This window comes from Lampetra planeri, chromosome 27, assembly GCF_965212315.1.
Source record: "Lampetra planeri chromosome 27, kcLamPlan1.2.h2, whole genome shotgun sequence".
NCBI lineage: Eukaryota > Metazoa > Chordata > Hyperoartia > Petromyzontiformes > Petromyzontidae > Lampetra > Lampetra planeri.
In genome coordinates this window covers 6,142,238-6,165,048 of record NC_136133.1, presented here as the reverse complement: position 1 = coordinate 6,165,048, position 22,811 = coordinate 6,142,238, and the positions used below count along the sequence as shown (strand labels likewise).

Below are 22,811 nucleotides of genomic sequence, written 5' to 3'. Positions count from 1 at the left end.
TTTCCGAAATTATTCGGTCAAGGGGCACACGCGCGCTCTGGAAGTTTACTTTCTCCGACCGACCGCTTACCGACGACTTCAATTAGCGGTTCTTAACCTTTGCTGCAGCCTTGCACCCCCCCTCCTTGGTTCTCAATAGTTAAAACATGCAATGTTAATAAAAACGTAGGGGTTTGATGAAACAGAGTTCCAACTTACATTGCCCGTGCAAAATGTGTTTCGTTGATTTCCCTTCTAAAAAAAATCAGACCGTGTCTCGCACGCCCAGGAAGGGCGGCTCACACACCCCCAGGGGGGGTGGGGCGTGATGGACATCCAAGTTAAGAGCCACAGACTTAGAGCAAAACATTTGCGGCAATGGAAATACCGCAAGTGTGAAAGACAAAGTTGCGTTTCGTCCAGAAGCGGTGGAAAACGCGACAGGAACCAAATTGGGGCCGATTTTCCCTTCTGCCCCCCCCCTCCACCGTTGCCCACTCGCCATCGCCCATCGGCATCGTCCCCGTGGCCAACCAAGATCCGTGAAGGGCGGCTGGGGGCTACGGAGGAGCCCAAATCGGAGAACGCATGCAAATACACAAACACGCAAACACGCAAAGACGCAAACACGCCGAATCGGAGAACGCAAGCAAACACGCCAACACGCCCGCGGTTCGTTCACGTCGAGAAAAAGGTAAGCTGGCCGAGCGAAATGTTTCGTCATTTTTGAGCAGTTTTATTCTGGCGAATCTCAGGATTTTGCCAGGATTTTCTTTGCGACAACCTAAATAAAATGAACAAAAATCTGCCAGGTAAGATTTTAAAAATTATGACGCGGACGTTTGTTATAACATCCGGTTAATCTCAAAATTGTGGAATTATGAGCACGGGGGTGAGAGGCAGGGAAAGACGACCTGATAATCCCAAAATGTAATGCCACAGGGTCAAGCAAGGGGTGGGGCAGTACGCCATCACGCTACGGGATTTAAGCAGAACTACGGTCCACGTCGGTACGTCATTACGGAACGAAATCCGAGAGAAATATCGCACTGCCACCCAGGGGGGTCAAGTCATGTCGCCGGACAGGCGGGGCAGGGAGAGGGGGCGAGTAAGTTGGAGACTTGGGGGGGGGGGAGGGGGGGGGTAGAGGCCTCTGCTCGGTCACACGGCCTGGGCGAAACCCACGCGGTTGTTGTCGCGGTCGAAGACGGTGTAGTAGGGCCCGATGAACACGTCGCCCAGGATCCAGAGCGGGCCCGCCGGCGGGGGGATGTCCATGCCGATGAAGCCGCTCAGGCACACGGTCTGGCCTGCCTGGCTCACCTGCAGGAGAAGGGCACGCCGGGGAAGGGGGGTCAGGTAGAAGGGGGGGGGGTTAAAGGCCCGCCTGGCTCACCTCATGTTAACTACCTCGCCTGGGGTACAGAAGGTCGTGGGTTCGATCCAAACCCTGACGATGCCTGCTGCTGTATATTTGGAGCTTGCGTGTCTCCCCCCCCGTGGTCTCGTGCATTTTAATCTCCGAGCATATTGGCAAAAGACAAGAGAGGAAAGTGGAAACAAATGACAACACGTGGAGTAGACACCTATAGGGCTACCTGCCCATCTCCCGCGATGATGAAATGCGCAGCCCTGCAATTTGCTCTGCGCCGGCAAGGAGTCTCCACGAGAGGGACTTTCAAACTTCGGCTCCACGCCCCCCCCCCAGCCCTCGATTGTGCGTCGCCGCTTCATTCGTCAAGTGTTGCGCGCGTTACGGATTGTCCTTCTGATCATCCGCACTTGGGTGCGTACGCTTCTTTGCATGCCCCGAGAAAATATTGCCCCCCGTCCGATTCAACCGCTCCCGACGCTGGCCATCGGGGAAACCCTCCCCGCGCCCGGCGGCGCGCACGCGCGCTCTCTCACCTTCATGACGTACTGCTCGCCCGTCAGGCTGTACTTCTTGCTGCCGATGGTCAGGACGACGACGGGCAGAGTGGGAACCTTGTCGCAGTTGATCATGTACTGCAGGGGGGGGGGGGGGGGGGTGGGGGGGGGAGACGCACAGACAGCCCACGTCCATATTGCAGATGACCAGCGATCAACGTCTGGCGATGCTGCCCCGTCACATTTGCGCAAACTGGACTCTTCGTAAAACAAATCTTCAGACTCGGCCACCGGCCTCGCAGTCAGTAAGGAGTAATCGTCCAACTGGGTTGAACGAACAAGGTTCATCTGCCTACGTGACTTCATCGCGGTTTGTGGTACGAGCATCATGTCGCGAGACGCAGCAAGACAATCCACGTTGCGGAATGGTGTGTGTGTCTCCCGGAAGCGGACACCACAGAGCTACTTCCGAGTGTCCTATGGGCCACACGTTAGAAGACAGCATTTAACCAACTGCCCCGCCACTTGTTGTTTGTTGCGTGTCCGTTAAACCTGGTGCTTTTGATCCTCAAGAGCTGGAAATGAAAAACCAAATGTAATAAGACGGGGGGGTTTAGTGTTTGTGCTACGCATGCAAGCAAGACCGTCAAACTCGTCTACAAACGGACACGGTTCCATCACAGGGTCGCCGCCCAGATTCGAACCCAGGCCCTCAAACGGTACCGGCCACGGCGCTCTCGACCTGCGACCTACACGTGCACCTCACGGCGACTTGGCATTCCTGCGGTGCGACCGCACCTGAAGGGCGCAGCGAGAATCGACGACTCGGGTCGACGAACTAAACTCCTAGCAGGTGGGGCGGAGCGTCGGTGCGAGGCGCGTGATGTCGGGCCGGGGGTGGGGGGGGGGGTGGCGGCAGGGGTCAGGGGTCAGGGGTCAGCGCGGGTGACCCACCTCTCCCATCACGAGCGGCACAGCGCCGATGGCCTTCTGCAATGCCTCCACCTCCTTGGTGGGGCCGGCGATGAGCGAGGTGCCCGTGTCCACGATGGCCGCACAGCCTCCGCTGCACAGCGCCAGGCCGCCCTCCACGTTCAGCCTGCGGTGCGACGCCACCCCCGGGGGGTTTACAAAGATTCCGGGGGGCCCACGCCCCCCCCCCCCCCCAGCGGAGCCGTTGCTCGTATCGTCGGCATTAACAACGCGCGTGCGTTCAACTTCTTTCGCGCCGTACGTGGCCAACCGTGCTAATCGGAGGTGCGGGCGGGGTAAGGACAACCAGCTCGGCCACTTGTGTTGCTCCAAGGGGCTCTGGCGAAGTTACAGAAGTTCGCCGAGGCAGGGGTGTCCGTAATGTACGTTTCCCCGTTACAATTCCTCCAAAGAGGCATCGTTCTTTTGCTCGACATTTTTATTTTTTTACCGCGGTAAATGGCGACCAGCCTGGGGACTATGATGTCAAGTTCAAGTTTTAGTTCATTTACTAGGCATAGCCCTGTGAGCCATTCGGCTCTTGAATCGGTTGCAACCGCAACAAACAAAAAACTAAAACATCTTAAAGTGACACCGTGACTATGTGCAAACTGAAAATCCAGGAAGAAAAAAAAAATCTGCAAAAATCCAGAAAAAAAGCACCGCACACCAACGCTGTGTGCAAAGATCCCAGTGAGATGCAAGTCATTGAACAGGCGCTGGCACTCACCCGTCCATCTGGATCTGCCAGTAGGCCTGGCGCGTGACGGGCACGTACGACAGCTCCCCTTTGTAGTACTTGGGGTCGGTGCCGCCCAACATCAGCTCCCCACCCATCGGGGCCTGCGGGTCCCTGCAATGGTCACGGTGGGGGGGGGGGTCGGGGGGGCTTACCAAGCAGAGTCTTGCAGGTTCGAATCCGGCAGGCGGCCCTGGTTAATACCGCGGGTGGGTTTTATCCGTAACGCGCGGGCGGGCATGGACGCCGTCTGCTTCGCAGTGGACATTGGAACCCACTATTTTTATTTTACATTTTAGCAGGTAAGGCCCACTGAGCTATATAGCTGTCTTCTTGGTTCTTTCGGTAAAGTCACGTAGAATAGAAATAATAAAATAATAAAAAGAAAACATAATTAAATAATTCTCACGACGTTTCGGCCACAACGCAAGCAGCCGTCCTCAGGCGAAGATGAATCCCTGCAGTCACGAAAGCTTTAAATCGAAATCTATACAACTGTGACAGCACCGCCACTGAAACTAAAACTTCGTAACAATTTTTTTCTCATCTCACCGGGAAAGACTCACCGAGCTGTACAGCTCTTACTCAGAAGCGACCTGGCCATCACCAACGAGTGCTCGATGAAGCGGCTCATCGTGAGGAAATTTATAGCAGCGGCCAAACTCTAAACGCGTGATGTTGTTGATTTTAAATGTGGAGGGAAAAACCGGACGACCCGGGAGGACAGATCCACGTGACCACGGGGAGAACATGCAAACTCCAAATATAGGAGGCGTCAGGGTCGGGATCGAAACCATGACCTCTTGTATACCAGGCGAAGTAGTTAACATCTTGGAGATGCGGTGACATCATTCAAAGGGCCACGCGCCACTGCATGCACGCAAATTCTCACGGTGACCTCTCTTGGGTCGCCAGTCTGCGAGTTCGCTCGCGACTTAGCAAGGCCGGCGTTTGGACGACAAAGATAAAGAACCCCGTATAGCCTTAACAGACTGTAGGGGCAAGTGCTGTTAGCAAGCACCTATGAAGGCCGGAATGGTACACGAAGGGGTGGGTGGCCAGCACCACGCCCGACCGCCTTTGTCTCCCCAGTGGCGATATTTACAGACTGCACCGGGTACTCATTTGAGGCCGAGTCGACCTAGGGGAGGCCCAGGACCGGTTCAGATAATCGTCACTGGTGTTGGCCGTGAGCGGGAATCGAACCCGTGTCGCCGGGTTTGTAGCGCAGCGCGCTAACCGCTACACTACCGCTCCCCACACACACACCTCCTTCCACAGCAGATAATCACACGCACAGTGGCCTGAACTCCTGAGATCCACACCCAGTCTCCGAGCTGGGTGTAACCTGGGTAACGGGTAGCTTTTCGATTTAAAGCTTTCGTGACTGCAGGGATTCATCTTCTTGGTTCTTTCGGTAAAGTCACGTAGAATGGAAATAATAATAATAGTATTTTATTATGTTTTATTTTTATTATTTTATTATTTCCATTCTACGTGACTTTACCGAAAGAACCAAGAAGATAATGGGTAGCTGTCGCGGGCAACTCCCACGGCTCGCACCTGTTGAGGTAGAAGGAGAAGATGTTCTTGTCGACCAACTTCTGGGCGATGACGCTGTCGAAGACCGGGGTGACCTTGTCGACGGCGATGGAGGGGTAGGCCATGCCGAGGATTCCGTCAAACTTGGCGGCGATGAAGGTGATGCCCGGCTGCTTGATGGCCTCTCCGAACACCTGCTTCTTCACAGAGAGGTCTCCGATCTGCAGCAGCAGCAGCGCACGCACAGAGATGCTCGGTCACGTTGTACATGTATATACATATCGTCTTCATTCAGTGATCTAATGCATACATTTCACGGTAGGATACGTACGGTGTTAAAGAGGTTCAACATGGTTTTGATTTAAAGCTTTCGTGACTGCAAGGATTCATCTTCTTGGTTCTTTCGGTAAAGTCACGTAGAAGGGAAATAATAAAATAATATTTTTTTTACATAATAAAGTAATTCTCACGACGTTTCGGCCACAACGCAAGCAGCCGTCCTCATTCAGACGCTGTCTTTTCGACAGACCTGTTCTTCACCTGAGGACGGCTGCTTGCGTTGTGGCCGAAACGTCGTGAGAATTATTCAATGTTTAATTTTTATTATTTTATTATTTCCCTTCTACGTGACTTTACCGAAAGAACCAAGAAGAGGTTCAACATGCATTGTATTCTGTCAGTGATCTTCTAAATACACATCGCATTGATTCAGCGATCTAATACATATCACTCATTCAGTGATCTAATCATATATATTAGCACGGTCGGCTATGTACGGTGCAAGAGAAGTTCAACACACACACAGCATTAATTCAGCGATTGTGTATATATCGTGCTCATTCGGGGGGTGGGGGGGGTGGGGGGGTGCAGTCACCGTGGTGGTGTCCTGACTCAGATACCCCGAAAGGCTGCCCGTGCCGTACTGGATGGCGAAGTCGCGGCCGTCCTTCACGTACGAGCTCGACTTGGACGAGTCGTACTTGTGGTGGAGCACTGCGCACGCCCCGGGAACCGGCGAGGCCACGCGGACGCAAAAGACGACGTTCATCAACAACCCGGGGGAGGGGGGGGGGAGGGGTTCATCCTCCAATGACGCACGCACACGCGCGCACGCCCGCACGCCCGCACGCCCGCACGCCCTCTCGCTCACTCACTCACACACACACTCTCTCTCACTCGTGCACACCCACCCTCTCGCTCGCTTACTCACTCATCCACCCTCTCGCTCACTCACTCACATGCCCGCTCTCTTTCCCACTCACACACGAGTGAACTCGCTCTCTCACTCGTGCACACCCACTCTCTCTCTCACTCACACCCACTCTCTCGCTTGCTCACTCACGCACTCACACCCACTCTCTCTCTCACTCACTCGCTCACTCACGCACTCACACCCACTCTCTCTCTCACTCACACCCACTCTCTCGCTCGCTCACTCACGCACTCACACCCACTATCTCTCACTCGCGAACTCGCTCACTCACGCACACCCACCCTCTCGCTCTCTCACTCACACCCACTCTCTCTCGCTCGCTCATTCACGCACTCACACCCACTCTCTCTCACTCACTCGCGAACTCGCGAACTCGCGCACACCCACCCTCTCGCTCTCTCACTCGCTCTCTCTCTCACTCGTGCACACTCGCTCTCTCTCTCACTCGTGCACACTCGCTTGCTCGCCCATTCGCAGTCCGTCAGCTCCACTGGGAGCTGACGCGGTGTGACGCGGTGTGACGCGGTGTGACGCGGTGTGACGCGGTGTGACGCGGTGTGACGCGGTGTGACGCGGTGTGACGCGGTGTGACGCGGTGTGACGCGGTGTGACGCGATCGGCAAGCTCAGCCGGGGCTCGCGTTGCAGAGTTTACCTGCTGCGGCGGACTAATGACGGATAGAGTAACAATAATAATAATAAACAATAACAACAATAAACAACAACAACAATAAACAACAACAATAAACAACAACAACAATAAACAATAACAAACAATAACACAAGTCATGAGCGTGGAGCCGCCCGATCGCTCGCTAATCTTGAGGGTGTATGGCGCCGAGTTTGTTACACGTCACCTGCTGTTGTTGATTTGTACTATTTTTTTTTAAATAAAATCTGCTTTTGTATTACGGCTTTTTGAATGACAACAAAAACATTTATTTTTGTTTTAAGCCGCGGTTCGTGCCAACGAGCCGGCCCCTAGCGGTTTCCACTTAAGAACGTCTCGCCCTCGCGGGGCGGAGTGGGGATTGGGGCGAGCGGGCGGGGGGTGGGGGGTCAGAGACTCACAGCAGGCGATGTCGAGCAGCGAGCAGTGGATGGACGGCACCCACAAGTTGGAGGAGCCCGTGTCGAAGATGACCGTGAAGAGCTGCGGCGGAGTGCCGATGCCGATCTCGCCGTAGTACTGGGCCTGCACCATGCCGGAGACAAACAACCGCCCCCCGCCCCGCGTAGCTTTTAAACACCGTCTGTGGCAAGTCCTGTTAAGCGAGCACCGATGAAGGCCGGCATGGCACACGACGGGGGTGTGTGTGGCCAACGCCGCACCCGACCACCTTTGTCTCCCTAAGTGCGCATGTTGACACGCCAGACGACGCCTTCCTATCAGGCTGCGTTGACGAATATCCCTTGGGCACTATCCTTGCCTGCACCTCCGACGCGTTCTGTTCTGCCGTTCCGCTGCTGCCAGATCCGGACGGATCGCTCCGATGTTGTCGATCTCGTTCCGTGACGACGACGACGACGACGCACCACGGATTACTCCTCGCGAAACTCAGCTGGGCGTTAACGCCGGCGAAAATTATGGGACGTTTCGTGTAACACGCAAAACGTCGATCGGTTTACAGGGGAGGCCCCAGGACTGGTTCAAACGTGCGCCACGGTTGTTGGCCGAGAGCGGGAACCGAACTCCGATCGCCGGGCTCGCAGCGCACCAAACACACACGCGCGCGATTGCACGCCTATTACAGATACAGTAAAAGCTGGTCATTTCGGTATTTGATCGTTCGTAATTGGGGACAATTCGGCACGGCTGCGCTTTCGGCATATATACGGTGTATTAGTAATTCGCCACGAGCCGAATTGCCGTACCGAACGGTCTAATTTCGGCATAGCACGTGGAGCCAAGTCCGGTGGCAGCGCGCGTAGTGAGCGTTCGTGCAAACCCCCGTCTGTGCACTATGTGCAAGCCCAACCCTCGCAGAAATGTCGTCTACACCCACATCAAGAAGTAATAGAGGGACCACCTGAGGACGGCTGCTTGCGTTGTGGCCGAAACGTCGTGAGAATAATTTATTATGTCTTATTTTTATTATTTTATTTCTTCCCTTCTACGTGACTTTACCGAAAGAACCAAGAAGATGAATCCCTGCAGTCACGAAAGCTTTAAATCGAAATATAAATCCCTTAGTCTGCGATACAAATCCAAAGCTTTGGATAGAACTGATGCAGGGTGTGTGTCAATGTGCGTGAAGAGTTTGGGAAAACGAATTTGGAAAACAAATGTATTGGGGCAGGAGGCACTAGCGAGTACCATTGTACACAATTCGGAATATTGTATCATTCGGCAAGGCCAGAGCCCCATATGTGTCGAATTAACAAGGCTTTACAGTGTGCACTAATTCACGCAGGCACACTAACACGCACGCACGTGAACACCGTCGTTAACCACGAAGCGCCATCCATTCTCCGAAACCCACCGACCGCAAATCGAGTCAATTCCGCCCGCGTCTAAGGCATTGACGCCCCGTGTCGCTCCACTGCTGGACGAGTGGTTGGGGAGGGGGGGGGGAGTTCCCTGACCCCTGTGTGGAGACCGTGCGGTCACTTCGACCGTTCTCTCGCCCGCGCGGGTTGGCGAAAGAGGGGGGGTCAGCGTGGACGCGCGAGGATAGAATTTAGACGTACGGCACAACGGTGCATTTTTCCGCATTGTCTCCCCTACTGCATGCTCGGGGTTGGGGGGGGGAGGGCGGGGCACACACGCCAACACATTCACACGTTCTCGCAGCGGTAGCAGCAGCGGCAGCAGCAGCGGCAGCAGCAGCGGCAGCAGCAGCGGCAGCAGCAGCGGCGGCAGCAGCAGCGGCAGCAGCAGCGGCAGCAGCAGCGGCAGCAGCAGCGGCAGCAGCAGCGGCAGCAGCAGCAGCAGCAGTGGCAGCAGCAGCAGTGGCAGCAGCAGCGGCAGCAACAGCAGCAGCAGTGGCAGCAGCAGCAGCTCGTGCGCGCCTGTAAACGGTAAAATCACCAAGGCAGCAGCAGGCCCCAAAGCCCGGCCGCCCTTGTGACAAAGTCCCCAGGACACCGATGGTTGGTGAGTCATTAACCCAGGAGAGATCTTAGTTGCGCACAGCAACTGGCAAACAGGTGCGCACACAGCGCGGTCTTCTCAGCGGCTCTATAAACCGAGCCGGGGGGGAGGTCACAGAGTTAGGTGGCTGCGGTAAAAGAGAAGCAAATTGCTTTCCCAGGCAATCTCTTCACTAAAATAAAGCGACCACACGTGTGTGCGTGCCGTGTGCGTGCCGTGTGCGTGCCGTGTGCGTGCCGTGTGCCGTGTGCGTGCCGTGTGCGTGCCGGAGGGGGGGGGGGAATGCACTATCACAGATCCTATTATCCATGGGGTTATCCGCAATGTTACCTTATCCGTGAGATAAGGGGCAGTGTTACAGGGTAGAGACATGTAGGGATGGGCAGGGTGACAGGGTAGGGGTGTGTGGGGTCACGGTAAGGGTGAGTGGGGTCACAGGGTAGCGACGGGCAGGGTGACAGGGTAGGGGTGAGTGAGGTCACAGGGTAGGGGTGAGTGGGGTCACAGGGTAGGGACGGGCAGGGTGACAGGGTAGGGGTGAGTGAGGTCACAGGGTAGGGGTGACTGGGGTCACAGGGTAGGGGTGTGTGAGGTCACAGGGTAGGGACGGGCAGGGTGACAGGCTAGGGGTGAGTGAGGTCACAGGGTAGGGGTGAGTGGGGTCACAGGGTAGGGACGGGCAGGGTGACAGGGTAGGGGTGAGTGAGGTCACAGGGTAGGGGTGACTGGGGTCACAGGGTAGGGGTGTGTGAGGTCACAGGGTAGGGACGGGCAGGGTGACAGGCTAGGGGTGAGTGAGGTCACAGGGTAGGGGTGAGTGAGGTCACAGGGTAGGGACGTGCAGAGTCACAGGGTAGGGGTGTGTGGGGTCACGGTAAGGGTGAGTGGGGTCACAGGCTAGGGACGGGCAGGGTGACAGGCTGGGAGGCATGGCGCTTACATCCATGTAGTTCTTGAGGGACTCGGGCGTGGTGCCGTTGCGCAGGGCCGGCGCGCTGTACTTGAGGTGGCGCCCGTCAGCCACAAGCCGCTCCATTTTCCCGCCGGCGGCCGCCATCGTGTGCCGCATCGTCGTGAACTTGCGCAGCGGAATCCTGGGCAGGGATCGCGCGCACGACAACGACGCAGCTCTTACAACGACCCTGTCGCCATCGTCTGTGGCGAGGAGATGTTAACTACCTCGCCTGGTATACAGGACGTCGTGAGTTCGATCCCGACCCTGATGCCTGCTGCTGCTGTATATTTGGAGTTTGCGTGTCTCTCGCTCTCATCATCATCATCATCACGGTGGCGAGGAGATGTTAACTACCTCGCCTGGTGTACAGGAGGTCGTGGGCTCGATTCCGACTGACGCCTGCTGCTGTATATTTGGAGTTTGCGTGTCTCTCGCTCTGATCATCATCATCACGGTGGCTAGGAGATGTTAACTACCTCGCCTGGTGTACAGGAGGTCGTGGGCTCGATTCTGACTGACGCCTGCTGCTGTGTATTTGGAGTTTGTGTGTCTCTCTCCCCGTAGTCGCGTGGATTTTTCTCCGGTTTTTCCCTCCGTGTTTAGAATCAACATCAGAGTATTTGGCTGCTGTACATTTCCACATGATAAGCCACTTCGTTGAGCTATCATTTGTGATAGCCAGGTAGCTTCTGAAAAAGATCAAGGTAGCTTAGTTTGAGCCTTACCTGGTAAAACATTTTTTTTTAAATGAGTTCATCATCACCGCCGACTCGTCCGTCACCGCTGCCGCCATCGCCGCGACCAACAAATTTTCTTAAAAATCGATCTTCTTTCATCCGTCCATCCTCGCAAGTGGTGTTTATTTTCTCAGCAGACACAATCCGCGGTGTCATGAGCCGCCTTGCTAATCGCGGCGTTTTTACTCTAAACGTATCAAAGTCAAACGGGTCTTCCCCTTGCTCCAGTGAGCAGCAGTGAGGTCACTGGTGCTCCCCCCCCTCCCCTCCCGTTTCGTACTCAGAGCCAGCGGTGGATATTCCATGTTCCTTTACGAGACAATTGGGAACTGCGGGGGGGGGGGGGTACGCTGGCCGGATTATCCATCACCATCTCTACGCAACGCCAAGTAGAGAAGAGGTAAACAAGTGACGAATAAGTACTGAAAAGTAAAATACAAATCGTCAAAAGTACATCAAATCCTGCCGAATATTCATTATCAAAAGGCAAGGCAACAAAACAACAACAGCAGTCCCAGACCACACCAAGTCAACAACACCAACAACAGTCCCAGACCACACCAAGACAACAACAACAACAGTCCCAGACCACACCAAGACAACAACACTCCCAGACCACACCAAGACAACAACAACAGTCCCAGACCACACCAAGACAACAACAACAACAGTCCCAGACCACACCAAGACAACAACACTCCCAGACCACACCAAGACAACAACAACAGTCCCAGACCACACCAAGACAACAACAACAACAGTCCCAGACCACACCAAGACAACAACACTCCCAGACCACACCAAGACAACAACAACAGTCCCAGACCACACCAAGACAACAACAACAGTCCCAGACCACACCAAGTCAACAACAACAACAACAGTCCCAGACCACACCAAGACAACAACAATAACAACGACAGTCACAGACCACACCAAGGCAACAATACCAGTCTCAGACCACACCAAGACAACAACAACAACAGTCCCTCAATGTCATTACTGATTCAACTACTAAACACTTAAGCCCCCCCCCACATCTCCTCCCCGGGACATATCACGTGGGAGCTGCTGCTTGCTGAGTCACGCTCAGCTGACGGCACGTAAAGCTGACTGCGGGCTCGGCAGCGAAATCCTCCCACGGGGTTCCACGACCCCGTGGGAGCGCGTGCGGCGCACACCTCGCTCGTTAAAGATCGTGGCCACAAAGAAACAGGCGGACCACTTCCGTAAAAGCTGTCCCAGCCGGACTAATTGTTAAGCGTGGGTGGGGGGGGGTAAAAGCCTTTTGCGGTTACGGGGGATGCCGTGCATACTGCGAGCGATTTAAAACACATCGTCCTGCGGAGGGAGCTGGTAGGAACGTTGGGTTGCTCGGTCAATGGCCAGGGTCAACGGCGGCGTGGTGTATTCCGCAAATATGGCCGACTGTGAGGGCGGGCACAAGCCGGCGTGAGTAGGTGAAACGTTGAGTTTTATAAGGGCACCACGGGGTGACCAGCCCCTCCCCACCCAGCCCCACCCTCCCCACCCAGCCCCTCCCCATCCTCCCCACCCAGCCCCTCCCCTCCCTGCACGACGGACGGACGGACACAATAATCCCCTGTGGGCTGGTGTAACCAGAGGTTCCTACCAGTATAAAGCATTAACGTAAAAACAAGATTGTGCAATGACACACCTAGGGCATGTAGTAATCATTATAACAGCTGTGTGTTTACGATCGAATCCGTGACGAGTCACCGCGACTTCCTGATCGAACGAGCGCCGAAGCCACGAGCTCTTTTTAAATCCTTTATATTAAGTTCACTTGCTTGCTTGCTTAGGACCGTGCAAATCTTTCGGTCGTTTTTTAACCCACTTCCCGTGATCCAATGGAGCTGATATTTTGCACACAGACTCGTTGTGCGTGACAATTAATTTTCGTGAAAAAATTTTTCCTAAATTTTACACTGTTTAGGGAAAAAATAATAATATTTAATTACCAATTGCTTAATGATGGCAGACAATCATCTGACCCATAGGTGGCAGCCATCTCAAGCCAGAGGACGAGAGGACTCTAGCCGCCCGTTTCATGATGACGCAAATGTTGACTAACCACATGGCATGAAATCCCTGCCGCAACGCTGTACAGTGGAGACTATTTATAGAGCAGTTAAATTGAAGCCGCCAGGTTCTTGAAAGTGGTAAAACGGGTCAACACTAGTGCCCTCGGGAATATACGGGGCATGTCAAGAGGTGATCTTACATATAAAGGATTTATAGTGAAAAACTTTGTTTTTACGGGTTAATTTTCTCCATTCACCCCCCCCCCCGCCGCCCGCGAAGAGTGTAAATTCCAGATTCCCATGGCATGTCGCCACCTCTACCACGTCTCTCCACGCTCACGCCATCCCGTCTGGCTCCTGCGGGCGAGCCGGGCTCGTAGCTCCGTCTCCGCGATGGCCGCACTCTCAGGCACGACGGGTTCCTTTCAATTCTGATCCCGTACGAGAAACGGTTGAATTCATCTTCTTGGTTCTTTCGGTAAAGTCACGTAGAAGGGAAATAATAAAATAATCAAATTCAAACAGAATAAAATACAGTTCTCACGACGTTTCGGCCGCAACGCAAGCAGCCGTTCCTCAGGTGAAGAACAGGTCTGTCGGAAAGACAGCGTCTGAATGAACACCACCAAGCTTGGCAGCGTATATTTAAGCTGGGTTCGGGAAGGAAGGGCGCCTTGACAAAGGAATTTGCATATCAACAGAGTTGCATTTCCGACAGACCTGTTCTTCACCTGAGGACGGCTGCTTCTGAATGAGGTTGAATTCATCTCTTAGGGTTTCATATTGCGCGTGCGCGTGACATTTTTCGGGGAGAGGTAGCGTGGCGGCGGTTAGCGCGCTGCGCTACGAACCCCGGCGGCCCGGGTTTCAATTCCCTGGTCCGGGGCATCCCCTACGGCGACTCAGCCCGAAATGGGTACCTGGTGCGGTGTATAAATGTCGCCACTGGGGAGACAAAGGCGGCCGGGCGTAGTATGCTGGCCACCCGTCCCGGCCTTCACAGGTGCTCGCTGACGGCACTTGCCCCAAGTCCGCTAAGGCTACACGGGGGAACTTTGTCATCTTTAGGAATGGAAAATGCTCTGCCCCCGTGTGTCTTGGCATGAAAAGTTGCCCCGTCGGGATATGTTGTCTCTTAGAAAAATATATAAATATACACAAGTCAAAGAGAAACACAAGTGAGGCAAGAGAGAGTGTGTGGGGTACATCATGTCACAATGTCAGCTCTGCAAAGCAGAAGCATAAAAATGCAAATTAAGGGTTTCCACTCAAGCATAGCGGACACACGAACCCACTACACACAAAAAAACACCCGATGCCGAAACACATTTGTTCCGACTGTGCATTAAAAAGCAAAGCGACGCTTGTTGAAAATGCGCACTAAGCACGCGCGTCAGCGAGTGCGGTTAACGCGCTGCGCCACGAAACCCACAGGCCCCATGCCGATTCCCGCCCACGGACGTTATGCAAGTCCAACTTCTTCCGCGCCGTACGTGGCCGACCGTGGCTAATCAGCGGTGATGATCATTGCAATCATGGTCCTGGGCCTCCCCGAGGCCGACTCGGTTTCAAATGAATACCTGGTGGTGCGGTGTGTAAACATCGCCATCAGGGAGACAAAGGCGGCCATGCCGGCCGTCATAGGTGCTCACCAACAAGCACTTGCGTCAAATAGTTTGTAAATGCGATACGGGGAAATCTTTGCGTGTGCTCAATAGTAACACGCACCTCTCTCTATGATAGTTGAAAAGATAGCGGCGTTCTGCACCAAAGGGAAAATTCTTCATGTTTTGAAATGGGTCATGTTGGGTGGAATTCAGATAGGCCAGATATCTTCATATCAGGGGTACACGGGGTCATTAGTGATTGGAAAGTGGGGATAATGCCGTTCTTAACAAAAGCTTAATCTTAAAGGCCTTGAAATGCAGACTGGTCCGTTTGCAAGGTTATCGTTAAAGGCACCATGGTGGCTGGGAGATGTTAACTCCCTCGCCTGGTATGCAGGAGGTCGTGGGTTCGAGCCAGACCACGATGCCTGCTGTATATTTGGAGTTTGCAAGTATCTCTCCCCGTGGTCGCGTGGATTTTTCTTCAAGTCCTCCGGTTTTTCCTTGTACATTTAGAATCAACACCTCGCATTTAAATTTCCACACGATAAGCCACTTTGTTGAGCTATCATTTGTGGCCAGGTCGCTTCCGAGAACCAGATACACACATAGCTCAGCGGGCTTTTGCTGGTAAAATAAAATTTGTTCAGTTTTAATAAGAGAAACAAGGAAGTGGGGATCTGTGGATCGCACGCAACGAGACAACAGCTGGTGAGAAAAGGAACGTCTGGTGGAGACAATGGCCATGTGGGTTTGCGCACTGCGCCCTGAAGCCCAACAACAAACGGATTGATTCCTGGCCACGGCTGACATCAGTGGCGAGTGACATCCCAAAAGGTCCCGGGGCTTCCCCCACCACCCCCCACCTCCCACCCTGCCATTTCGCAATCCGGCACTTAGCAGACACGATGAAGCCTGCCCCTTGACCGTGTCGGTCGTTGAACAGCCTTGACCACGCCGGTCGGTTGTGTGGGTTGGTACAAGTTTTAATAAAAGGGTTTTTCCCCTTTTTTCTGGCAACAAAACTGAAACCTTTTTGCATGGAATCATGTCTGCATTAACCACGATACTTGTGGTCAAAATGCAAACAAAAAACAAACTCTGATAAAGTGTGCTGTTCCTGGCCCTTCCCCCCTCAACCATTATATATACGGGGTAGTATTTCTTGTGATCTCTCATTTACTTGATACAACTGTCGTGGCTGTGACGGTTCCACCTGACGACGGAGGCTTGTGTTGCTTCCGAAACGTCGTGAATTTTTTAATTTGTTTTATTTTACTTTTATTAATTTAAATTTTTTACCTACGTGACTTTACCGAAAAAACCTAAGAGTATGAATCCTTGCAGTCACGAACGCTTCAAATGTAGAAAACTCTGATAATATATGCATTGTGCTTGAAACTGATTGGTCCACACCAGAGACCGCTTTCTTTTGAGCCTCGTCTCAATTGGTGCTAGACCAGAGGACGCCAAAAGGCGTACAGCTCAAAGACAATGCCACTATCAAAGTAATGAGAGCTTGGGGTAAGCATCTACACCATTAGACCTCCTTTGCCAGTACCAAAACCCCTTTTTTTCTGGCAACAAAACTGAAACCGTTTTACAAGGAATCATGTCTGCATTAACCACAATACTTGTGGTCAAAATGCCAACAAAAAACACACTCTGATAATATATGAATTGTCCTTGAAACTGATTGGTCCACACCAGACAGCTTTCTTTTGAGCCTCGGTACATGTTCTTTTTTGTTATGGCTCTGGGACATGTCCAGGTTTTCATCGGCTGCTGATTTCATTGCGTACGTACAAACTCTGAGTGCGAGGTTCGGAGTGCCCTACGTAACCGACTCGGGCACCACTCACACCCCCGCCACATTCACGTTATTCACCGTTGCAAAAAGCACAGGGTGAATAACCGATGCCAATGTGGGACTTACGGCTGCCGTGAATTCAATTGGACCCCTCCTGCTGTGCATATGGGTTAGCCCAAAAGTCAGGGTCACATGGGGTTGTTTAATTTATTTTAACAGTGGCATTAAAACATTGTAATTGCTTATTCTTTAAGTTAATATTTAATCCATAATCATTATTTATATCTATTCGTCTTCTTCCCTTTTCATACGACATTTGAAGTTGGAAAGAAAATTGATGAAACACGAGAACGGGCTCAATTCATTTTTTTTTACAATGCATGCTCAGGAACTCAGCTGTGATATTGACCAGGAATTCATTTCAAAAGAGAATTCATGCATGCGTCCATCCGATTGGAAGCCGGCAACTTGCTCACCCGCCGTGAGCTTCATAGCTCATCGAATTCTTCCCGAATAAAGATTCCGATTCAGCTTGAACGTCTGTTCAAGGAAATAGAAATGACCCTACGAAGTGACGTGTTGAAACAAACATAAAATAACCCTGTGTGCCCTGCCTGTTGGGCCGCCCCGTTAACCATCGTTGAGGTAGCTGCAACCGTGGACTCACTGCTGTCATTTGTTGGATTGTTACAAAACAGGTTGGCGGAGGCGTGCTGGAAAAGACTGCTTGCTGCAGGTAACAGTTTGATGTGCGCAACACGCAGCTGTGGAGAGTAAGCCGTCTGCAGGCCGCCCTGGTGAACGCTGTGGGTGCATTCATCCACGAAATACGCGTGACGTCCGTGCCCCCAATAGAATTCCCGACCCACATTGTATTCTTACCAATAATTCATCTTAATTTGCTTATTCATATTCTTAGGTTTTTTCGGTAAAGTCACGTAGGTAAAACATTAAAATTAATAAAAGTAAAATAAAATAAAAATCACGACGTTTCGGAGGCAACACAAGCTTCCGTCTTCAGGTGGAATTTGCTTGTTTAGCCAGGAAAGCCCTCGCTGAGACTTTTTTTTTCAGAAGCGTATTTTTACGCGCTTTTATTTAACTCACTCTCTGTCTGTTGTTGTTGTTGTTGTCGTATCCTCAAATATTGTAACTCAATTTTAACCCACTTCCCAATGTGGTATAGGCTGCAAACTTGGTATACTTATGTCTTACTGATGACAATACTTTTTTCTATCATAAAAAATATATTTTTAAACAATCTTTTTTTACACGCTTTCTATTAACTCACTCTGTCTGTTGTCGTTGTCGTATCCTCAAATATTGTAACTCAATTTTAACCCACTTCCCAATGTTGTATCGGCTGCAAACTCGGTATATTTATGTCATACTGATGGCAATACTATATTCTATCATTAAAAATAAAAAAAACATATTTTAAACCATCTTTTTGATATGTTATGTTTCGCCTTGGGTCTAATTGTCCACGCTCGACTCACGTTGGCTGTAAATCACCACGGCCCCTTACATTATGGCAAGCTTCAGGGCCACTTCCTGGAGTCGTGGAGTTCTGCCATTACTCGTACGGTACATTTCATTAAAGTGTGTTTAAAAAAAAAGTATTTTTAAATATTACTTATTTTTCAGTAGGGAACGAGGACTGCTTCGTGTGATCCCAATTAAATAATCCGCTAATTTTGCCCAATTCGCAGCAAGATGCCGGCACACAACGGCCTCCAATTCTCTCTTCTCTTGCGACGCCACGAAACGTGTTTTGTTACGTCCGTCGCGAAGCGAGACGGCGGGCGGCATTTTTAGGCTTAACACCCCTTGCAGTGTTCACCAGGGTGGCCTGGCAGATTCGAACCACCAACCTCGGCAAAACAAAGCAGCTGTGTGCATCGCCCCGGGGGTTAGCCACGAGGTCTGCCACGGTTGACCGTGACTAAAAAGATAAATAACCCTGAAGTGAATCACAACCGTGAACCATGAAAATTAAACTATTCAACGACTAATCGTGGCAATAGCTTACAAAACACAACTATCTTCTAATTCTTCTTCCACGCGTTTGTCCCACTCATGCGGGAGTGATTCGCTGTCCTAGCCGGCCTGTCCACACGCCGGCTCTTTCCGCTACTTGGACCATCACGTCCGATCGTACCATATTCCTCCCCACACCTATTCTTCTGGCGTCTCCTCTTAACTTATCTTAAAACGAATTTATACAGCGCCTTATCCAAGGCACTGTACACAGAATTAGCAACGGTACATATGATGAATGTAATGGTGGAAAATGAGGTGAATGAAATAGATGGAGAGGAAGTTTCAATGGGCAAATCTGTGATGCGTGAAATCGGTGAACGATAAATTGATGACAATAAATGATGATCAATGGATTGAATGAATGGGGAATGAGGGTGGGGGGGGAGCGGTGGCGCAGCGGTTAGCGCAATGTGCCAGCTACCCTTGGCATAAAAAATGGGCTCAATAAATTGGCTGACAATTCAGATACTGTATGGATAACAAGAGTTGCCACATTTGTGTGTGTGTGTGTGCCTGCCGGAATCAATGGTCGAATTTTTTTTTTTAAACCATTTACAAAAAACGGAACAGCCACACACGTGAGGTTTCTTGACTTAAAGCTTTCGTCACTGCAGGAATTCATATTATTTGGGTCTTTAAGTAAAGTCACGTAGATAGGTTCAAAGAAAAAAACTAAAATGCCATTATTTCTTGTTATGAAAAATAACATAATTTTTTTATTTTCTTTGAACCTATCTACGTGACTAGGTTCAAAGAAAATAACAAAACATTTTTATTTTTTGTTATTTTAATGTTCATTTTAGTTATTTTCTTTGAACCTATCTACGTGCCTTTCCCGAAAGACTCAAAGAATATTGCGAGGTTTCCTTCAAGAAATAAAGTGTTTGTGAAACGAATCGATTCGTAAACAAATCGCGGTTTCGCGATCCGATTCAAGAAACGCCCAAGGCGTGCAACGAATCGCAGCGGCGGAGATTCGACTTGTCGCGAATTCGGATCGTGCGATTCGATTTCAGTAACCGATTCTCTTCGTTTGTATCGTTTCTTGCAGTTACAGGTGGACAGATGTTAATTACCTCACCTGGTATACAGGAGGTCGTGGGTTCGATCCCGACCGTGACGATGCCTGCTGCTGTATATTTGGAATCTGCGTCTTCTCTCTATCATCATCATCATCATGGTGGCTAGGAGATGTTAACTACCTCGCCTGGTATGCAAGAGGTCGTGGGTTCGATCCCGACCCTGACGCCTGCTGCTGTATATTTGGTGTTTGCGTGTCTCTCTCTGTCGTCATCATCATCACGGTGTCTAGGAGATGTTAACTACCTCGCCTGGTGTACAGGAGGTCGTGGGTTTCGATCCCGACCCTGACGATGCCTGCTGCTGTATATTTGGAGTCTGCGTCTTTCTCTCTATCATCATCATCACGGTGGCTAGGAGATGTTAACTACCTCGCCTGGTATGCAGGAGGTCGTGTGTTCGATCCCAGACTATCCGTGTGTCCATGCCGGCCTTCATAGTTGTTGCTCGCTAACAGCACTTGCCCCCGACAGTATGTTAAGGCTATACGGAGGATCTTTGTCTTTGTGCAGTGGTCAGCGCTACGCTGCCCTACAAACCCGAGTTCGATTCCCGCTCACGGCCACCACCGGTGACGATTATTTCAACCGCTCCTGGGCCTCCCCTAGGTCAACTCGGCCTCAAACGAGTAACTGCGGTGCTGTGTGAACATCGCCACTGGGGAGACAAAGGCGGCCGGGCGTGGTGAATCCAAGTCCCGGGCGAAGCCGGGTAGTAAAGCTAGTCAGTAATAAACCCAGTGATTGTATGGGATTTGACACGGCGTGTGTAATATACATACAGTACTTGGTGACTGCTAACACGGTGTAAATAGTTTTTAGTTCAAGTGGCGTGCCAGGCTAGGTGCACCTCGAGGCCTGCATGGCTCTCGCTGTTAGAACAGCGGTAACCCGATGTGACTGGAAGTTTAAAAGAAAATGAAATACGGGACAGTGTCAACGCGCCATAAGAGCCCTCCCCCCGTGTGTTTACGCCATCGCCCGGAGGCGCAAAGCCACTCCGACCACGACGAAAAATTTCCCGGGTGGACGACAAGCCAATTCCATAGACACAATATTACATTACGACGTGCGCAGTTACACAAAGAGACACAGAGACACACACATAGAGACACACGCACAAAGACACACGCACAGAGACACACGCACAGAGACACACGCACAGAGACACACGCACAGAGACACACGCACAGAGACACACGCACACACACGCAGACACACACACACGAGACACACACACAGACACAAAGACACACACACAGAAAGACACAGAGACACAAAGACACACACACAGAGACACACACAGAGATACACACACACAGAGACACACACACAGACACACACACAAACACACACACACAGGGACACACACACACACACAGGGACACACACACACAAAGACACCCACAACAGGGACACACACACAAAGACACACACAACAGGGACACACACACAAAGACACACACACACAGGGACACACACACAAAGACATACACACACACAGGGACACACACACACACAGGGACACACACACACAAAGACACCCACAACAGGGACACACACACAAATACACACACAACAGGGACACACACACAAAGACACACACAGGGACACACGCACAAAGACACACACACAAAGACACACACACAGGGACAGTCTTCTTGTGCAACAGCAGTTGACCATGTGGTGATGTACAGTGGATGGAGATGCGGGCGGAGGCGCGTTAACGCGACCTACATAACCAGCCGACACGTGAACTTCAATTACAAAATCGTCCGTGTGTGTCTGTGTGTATCTTTGTCTGTGTGTCTGTGTGTATCTTTGTCTGTGGGTCTGTGTGTATCTTTGTCTGTGTGTCTGTGTGTATCTTTGTCTGTGTGTCTGTGTGTATCTTTGTCTGTGGGTCTGTGTGTATCTTTGTCTGTGTGTCAGTGTGTATCTTTGTCTGTGTGTCTGTGTGTATCTTTGTGTCTGTGTGGCTGAGTCTTTGCGTCTGTGTCTATATTTGTGTCTGTGGCTGTGTCTTTGTGTCTGTCTTTGTGTCTGTTTGTGTGCATCTGTGTCTGTGTGTATATTTGTGTCTTTGTGGTTGTGTCTTTATCTGTGTGTATATTTGTGTGTCTGCGTGTGTATCTTTGTTTCTCTGTCTGTGTCTTTGTATCTCTGTGCGTGTGTCTCCGTGTCTGGGTCTCCGTGTCTGTGTGTGCGTGCGTGGGTCTGTGTGTATCTTTGTGTCTGCGTGTGTTTGTATCTCTGCGCGTGTGTCTGTGTGAGTGTCTGCGTGTGTCTTTTATCCACCTGATGAGCGCATCTGCGGGCAGCAGGCAGGCAGCCAAGAGGAGCGATATGGCGACGTAGCACTGCATGTTGATCGTCGTTTGTTGTCGTCGTAGTCGTTGTTTATATAAATTGTAAACACGCGACTGTCGAGACCACAACAACAACCACCTCCACCTCACAATGACGACTGAGGCGAGGGGGAGGCTCTCGTCTCCCCTATTTATAGGCGCGCAAGGCCGCGCCGCGTGATTGGTCCCCCGCGCCGGGCTCGCGCTCGCGTTCCAACCAATCGCGTGCTTCCCCCACACCCCACCACCCCACCCCCCCAAAAAAAAACACAAAGACAAAAGCTCCCCGTATAGCCTCTAACAGGCTGTTGTTGGGGTAAGTGCCGTTGGCGAGTAGCAGTACCCTTTGAAGGTCGACACGGGCACACGTTGGGGAGGGCACGGGGGTTTAGGGGGGGGCAGCAACCACGCCCGGCCGCCTTTGTCTCCCTTCATCAATGGCGATGTTTTTTTACACACCACCACTGTGGCACCAGGCACTCGCTTGAGGCTGAGTCGACCTAGGGGTGGGTTTGTTCGTCGGTGGCCGTGAGCGGGAACGCGCTAACCACTTCCGCCACCGCTCCCTCCGACGGTGAGAGGTCAGCTGGGGGGAGGGGGGAAGGAGGGGGGGGGTGGTGGCTGTGACGTCACCGCGCGCGTGACGGCCCCCGTCATCCCGAGCGCGTGACCGCCGGGCTGAGCACGTGGTCGCCACCGCCACTGAACACGTGGGCACGTCTCTACACGCAATTTGCCGGAGCGCATTCGAGCCGATTAGATCCTGAGCCACAAAGCGTT

General features: G+C 51.9%; 1 protein-coding gene across 1 annotated transcript; it reads right to left on the bottom strand.

Annotated features, from left to right (window-relative positions):
* Nucleotides 1-694: 694 nt before the first annotated feature.
* CTSD (cathepsin D) lies at nt 695-22,163 on the bottom strand. The gene is made up of 9 exons (XM_078607364.1): nt 21,982-22,163; nt 10,348-10,501; nt 7,385-7,508; nt 5,976-6,094; nt 5,123-5,322; nt 3,551-3,673; nt 2,803-2,947; nt 1,888-1,986; nt 695-1,302 (listed from the first exon to the last, which is right to left on the bottom strand). The coding sequence occupies exons 1-9, from the start codon at nt 22,047-22,049 to the stop codon at nt 1,141-1,143; spliced, it is 1,194 nt and encodes a 397-aa protein (XP_078463490.1). The 5' UTR covers nt 22,050-22,163; the 3' UTR covers nt 695-1,140.
* Between the last annotated feature and the right edge of the window lie 648 nt (nt 22,164-22,811).